We start from the raw sequence: 6210 nt of genomic DNA, 5'->3' as shown, positions 1-6210 counted from the left end.
TCCCCGGGCCGCGGGCCTCCGGGACGGCCGCTGGTCATCTGCATGAGGACGGTCCCACAGGCCTGGACGACCCGAAGGTTTAGGCACAGGAGCAACCGTGGGTGGTCTGACTATTCTGACGACTGTTCACCGAACATTCTCACCTTAGAGGTTCTAATGGAAAAATGACTCTCAAAATGAAGACACAATTTCTTTGAATTTGGGAAGAATGAATAAATCGTCTGCTTTTCATAGTGACTGCAAACACACGGAACCTTTTATCCAGAAAGTAGTCCCAGCCGGAATGTGGACAGGTTATAAAGGGGTAAGTCGTGGGTGCCAGTGATGCGGGGGCCAGCCACGCTCACCTTCATCTTCGGGGTCACACAGGGGGACAGACACAGCGGCGCCTGCGCTGCAAAGGCGACAGCCGGCCCCTCACCTCCAGCTCTGCTCCTCCCCTCCAGTTCCTTCCCTGGGGAGAAACCCTCTTCTAACAAATTACAGGCTCCTCCACTGATATCATCCCTGGACATGAGCATCACATGCAGAGCGTCACAGTGAACTTCCTGATAGAAGTTTCTCAGGTCTCCTAATATTCCTCTCGAGTATCTGTCTTCTGTGACTATAGTTCTATTTTGCATACAGGTTTCTCTTCAAGGCCTTAGCTTTGATTTTTTTTTCTCTTTAAAATCTTTCATTTTTATTACTCAGTCTGTAGATTATGTTCTCATAAGTAATTTAAAGTTTCACACGGTCTTGGTTTATTTTAATAGGATTCGCTTCCAGGTCTCTTATATAGGGTGTCCCAAAATTCACGCAAGATTTGAATTTTGTGTGAGCATCAACAACAACAACAACAAAAAATAAAAGCCTAATTTTACTTGGTTTATTGAATCAGATTCTAATACCTGTTGCCCTTTGATTTTAATCCCTTCAATTTAATAAGTGTTACCAAGTACCAATTATGGCCCAGGAGCAGGGACAATGAAGACCAATGAAGACCACAGCTTTGCATATGTGCCAGGAAAGCCGTGGAGGCCATTTACCCGATGTGCTATTCCATACATAACCCTATACTGTATACTTTATGAATCAATAAAAAATTTACAATTTTTAATTATAAACCTGTGTTTTCTATCAAAATTACTTCTTGCGTGAATTTTGGGACACCCTATACATTCTATTCTCTTGTCCCAAAGGGGTGGCTCTGGCACAGTGTGGGAGATGCTGGAGGAAGGCCAGGGCCCGCCCGCCCAGGCAGGAGGGGCTGTGGGATGGAGACGGGACACGGAAGAAACCGTTTGGAGGTGGACTTGAGGGACTTGGCTATTGGCGGCATCTGAGGACGGTGAGGAACAGGTGTCAAGGATGACCCCCAGGTGTGGCTTACGCAACCGGTGGCCAGATGGCAGGTGCCTCCCCGGGGAGGACCCTGGAGGGTGGGCGGCATCACCCTCAGCAAGCCTCTGCTCCTGTCCCCGGCCGCAGTGCCTGCTGCTCCATCCTCTCGCAGACCCCCAAGGAGGCGCTGCCTGTGCCCACCACCACCTCTGCACGCGGATGGGACTCCCTGCCGGGTCCGAGGGCAGCCACCTGCAGCCCGACCGCTGAGGGCGCCCAGGTCTCTGAGCCAGGAGAGACAGGCAGGACAACGCACGACTGGCCTTCACCTCTCACGCTCCCCGGACCTTTAACCAGCGCCTCCTCGGCCCGGAGCTGGGAGAACCTGTAAGCGGCCTTGTTGGCTGTACGGCTGGCTGACGGCTGGTGCAGCCGGGCAGGAACTCACGCCCTCTGCCTGCAGCCCCCTCGCTGGGACAGCCGCCTCAGGCTCCCTGCTGGTCAACCCCCTCCACACCCCCACCCATTCCAATTTCCTGTACTTTCCAACCCACGATGGCCTTCCCCTTGCGCGGACGGACATCGGAATGCCAACTAGACTCTTGTTCCTAAGTCCCTCTCTTATTCCTCCTCCCCCCCACCCCCGGCTTTCCTGACCCTCCTTTCCTACTCGGTCTCCTTTACTCAGCGGACCTGCCCACCCACCTGCCAGTCCCTCCACCTGAGCCACTGCCGAGCCAGCACCCGGACCCAGCTCCCGCCGCACGTCAGAGAGGCTCAGCCACTCACACAGAGGGTCAGCGACGCGGGTGCACCAGGAGGGACTCTGGTCTCACTATAGGGGCTTCCTGGTGATTACAAAGCTATAACCCTCCCCTGGCCCGTGTGGCTCAGTGGTTGGGCGTCATCCCATCACCAAGAGGTTCGATCCGGGTCACTACAAAGCTATAACCCTCCCCTGGCCCGTGTGGCTCAGGCGTCATCCCATCACCAAGAGCTTCGATCCGGGTCAGGGCACATGCCCGGGCTGTGGGCTCGATCCCCAGTAGGGGGCGTGCAGGAGGCAGCCGATCGATGCACTCACATCAGTGTTTTTTTCCTTCTCTCTCCCTCTCCCTTCTTCTCTCTAAAAGCCAACAAACTCCTTTCGGAAAGCCACAGAACTCACCTCCTCGTCTGTGAGCGTCGGGTCTTCCTCGCGGGACTTGTACGACAGGGCACTGAACCTCTGTGAGGAAAACAGAAACGAGGGGGGTGACGTCGATGCCGGCTGCCGCCTGTGTGTGGCATCTTTCTGTAAGAACGCTCTCAGACGACTGTTAGGAAATCGAGGATGTTCTGCAATGACATTGTGTAAAGCCCCAGAGGAATACACACGCAAGAAGCCTATTCTGTGATGTTTCTGGAGAGCCAGTAGCAGAACAGACATTTCTTCCACTTTTGTATTTGCACCGGTGGGTACAAATAAGCCAAACAGACTACTGTTTCAATTCCTGTCAGTGACGGATTGATCATCAATGAAGAATCGATAATAAAAAACATGGCTTCTTTATGGCATGCCTGGATCTTGTGTTCGGACAGTGTGCACGAGTCGTCAGAAAGATTCCCGAGCCACCGGGAACCTTATCAGAGCTAACGCAGAGGCAGCTCGCGCTGGCGGCAGGCTCCTGCCTCGCTTCTCCCACACCTCTCCTGTCTCCGCACATTCTCCCCGATTTCAACAATTTCAACAAACACGCGTCCTTTCAAACCCAGCCCTCAGTTCCCCGACCTCCCCCACCGCCCTCCTCCACACGGCCCCACCGCTCATGTCCTGGCCCCACAGCCCGACCTCCTCGTACCTGAACCACAGCCCACAGCCGCTCCACCATCCGGACTCCTGGGAACCCCGTCTGCGCTGGCTGCTGCCCGGGCCCCTCCCGGTGTCTGCCTCGCTGGGACCTTCCTTTCTGCTCCCCTGGCTCAGCCTCCCAGGCCCACCTTAACCTCAGCCCCGCCCTGGTCCCCGGGAACCCACCCTCACGGACAAACACTTTACATTCGTGTCATCCTCTTTGGTTATGCCAAGGGCAAACATTAGACTGTGTTTGTATTTCACGACTACGATCACCTTTGTAGGGGCTCTGGGCAGCTGATTTCGTGGAAAATCTGAAAAGTGGAAACACTACGAGGACCGACTTAGTGCCAGAGTTCACTTCTGACCATGAACTCCAGAACGGTCTAAAGGCTGCTACTGTCGGACTGACCCCTATGTGGCCTTCCTACCAGAACCTAAGAAGCAAACTTGCTTTTTTCTGTGCAGAACATAGTACCTAGATGTCAGCTGCCTAGAGAAGACCAAGCCTAGTGAAACCCCACGGGACAGGAGAACATCTCGGCCCGTCACTCACACGCCAGGTCACAGAAGCACAGGGAGAGCTTGCGGGTCGCGGCACTTAGAGCTTTGCTGAATATCTAAATGGGAGGGACGGGCTGCTGTTTAGAAATTGTCACAAAACACAATCTCTCACTAAAAGTATAAAGTTCAGCCCTGGCCGGTTTGGCTCAGGGATAGCGCATCGGCATGCAGACTGGGTTCCAGGTTTGATTCCTGTCAGGGCACATGCTGGGGTTTCGGTCTCCATTCCCAATGCGGGGGCCTGCAGAAGGCAGCCGATCAATGATTCTCTCTCATCATTGATGCTTCTATCTCTCTCTCCCTCTCCCTTCCTCTCGGAAATCAATAAAAATATATTTTAAAAAAAGAGTACTGTACTCTATTGCTTAAAAAAAACAGTATAAAGTTAGTCGGACACAACCAGTGGTGCCATGAGTTGTCTCCTGTGCCTGCTCCTTGCTTTGAGGACTGGGACCGGAGAGGACAGAGGTCACCTGGCTGCTGGAGGAGACGGCAGGCAGAGGGCACGAACTGCGTGGCCAAGAGTCGGGTCTTGCGCCTTATTTCTCGGTTTCAAAAGGGAGAAAGCAGCACTTGGCCCCGATTAGACATGATGCAAAATCGGGAAAACATCCAGGTACGGTGCCATGAGAGAGCGATTTGATAAGCTTGCGTGTTCAGTGTTTCACTACTTGGAGGGAAAAGGTCCAACACAGCTTCCACCAAAACAGTGCTCGTCCCTCCCTGCCCTGCACGCAGGCCTGTGTGTGTGTATGTGTGTGTGTGTGGGGGGGTATCTCCTCGAACACAGCCAGGAGGAGCCCAGGCCCCGACTCCTGCGGCCACAGGCGCTCACCTTGTTGGTCTCTTGGGTCCCCTCGGAGGCGCTCCTGTCCTGCGCCTGCAGGTTCTCGTTCTCGTCCAGAAGTTTCACGGGCACCGGCGGTGGGGCCTCCTCCTCTGCGTCCCGGGCAGGGCCCAGCACACTGTCTACGTTCATGCTCTGCCGACACTTTTTGTTCCTGTCCACCGAGGCGTACTCCGCGAAGTCGGCTCTGCCCGGGGCCTGGGGCGCAAACAGTATAAAGTTAGTCGGACACAACCAGTGGTGCCATGAGTTGTCTCCTGTGCCTGCTCCTTGCTTTGAGGACTGGGACCGGAGAGGACAGAGGTCACCTGGCCGCTGGAGGAGACGGCAGGCAGAGGGCACGAACTGCGTGGCCAAGAGTCGGGTCTTGCGCCTTATTTCCCGGTTTCAAAAGGAAGAAAGCAGCACTTGGCCCCGATTCGACATGATGCAAAATCGGGAAAACATCCAGGTACGGTGCCATGAGAGAGTGATTTGATAAGCTTGCGTGTTCAGTGTTTCACTACTTGGAGGGAAAAGGTCCGACACAGCTTCCACCAAAACAGCGCTCGTCCCTCCCTGGCCTGCACGGTGTCCGGCGGGTCGGAGGCGGCGGCCAGCACCTCCTCGTAATGCTGCGCGCAGGTCCCGGCACTGCCTTCCGAGGCGACTGGAGCGGACGGAAAGGGGAGAAAGACACCCCGAATTATTATCCCAGGGAATTGCTGCTGTGCTTACTTGTGGGTGACTCCGCTGCAAGGCACAGGTGGCCCGCTTGTTAGTCGACATTCTCAGTTCAATCACGTCTTCCCGGCAACATTTAGTGTCTTGGCTACACACACACACGCACACACGAACACACACACACACGCGCGCGCACACATGCGCGCACACGCACGCACGCACACACGCTCACACACACGCTCGTGCACATGCGCACACACGCGCACACATGCGTGCGCGCCCGCACACACACACACACGCACACACACACACACGCACACACACACACACACACACGCACACACACAGGGCCTCCTGCAGCAAGAGGCAGGGGTGGGACAGGTGGTCCCCCTTGGTGCACTGACTGACACCTCGGGTAAATGCCCAACCTGTGCAGGGAGAACCATGGTCTCAAAGGGTCCTAGTCCCAGTCCCTGCAGCCCCTGAGTGAGAGGTGATGGGGGAGGAGGTGTGAGGAAGAGAGGTGATGGGTAGGGGTAGGGAGGGGCTGGGAGGGAGAGAGGTGATGTGGTGGGAGGGGCTGTGAGGGAGAGAGGTATGGGCAGGGTGGGTCTAGGGCAGGGGTGGGCAACCCCTGGCTAGCGTGCCAAACATGGCACTCTCCTGCAGCAAGAGGCAGGGGTGGGACAGGTGGTCCCAAGAATGTGCCCGAGACTCAGATGCTGAGTTTAAACACAGCCCCTCGGTGCACTGACTGAGACCTCAGGTAAATGCCCAACCTGTGCAGGGAGAACCATGGTCTCAAAGGGTCCTAGTCCCAGTCCCTGCAGCTGCTGTGAGAGAGGTGATGGGGGAGGGGGTGTGAGGAAGAGAAGTGATGGGCAGCGGGGGGAGGGGCTGTGAGGGAGAGAGGTATGGGCAGGGTGGGTCTAGGGCAGGGGTGGGCAACCCCTGGCTAGCGTGCCAAACATGGCACTCG

At 55.7% G+C, this 6210-nt stretch overlaps 1 protein-coding gene across 1 annotated transcript in view; it reads right to left on the bottom strand.

Annotated features, from left to right (window-relative positions):
- The window catches only part of PAG1 (phosphoprotein membrane anchor with glycosphingolipid microdomains 1), a 63168-nt gene that overhangs the window by 2832 nt on the left and 54126 nt on the right, over positions 1-6210 (bottom strand). The window contains exons 5-7 of the mRNA XM_014549361.1: positions 5075-5217; positions 4557-4850; positions 2492-2551 (exon numbers count right to left, since the gene is read on the bottom strand). Of these exons, the coding sequence (XP_014404847.1) occupies positions 2492-2551; positions 4557-4850; positions 5075-5217 (497 nt within the window). The remainder of the gene's footprint in view (positions 1-2491; positions 2552-4556; positions 4851-5074; positions 5218-6210) is intronic.

The sequence above is a fragment of the Myotis brandtii genome, unplaced genomic scaffold (assembly GCF_000412655.1).
Source record: "Myotis brandtii unplaced genomic scaffold, ASM41265v1 scaffold55, whole genome shotgun sequence".
In the NCBI taxonomy this organism is placed as follows: domain Eukaryota; kingdom Metazoa; phylum Chordata; class Mammalia; order Chiroptera; family Vespertilionidae; genus Myotis; species Myotis brandtii.
Note: the sequence above shows the minus strand (reverse complement) of the source record. Positions and strands in the feature narration are given on the sequence as shown.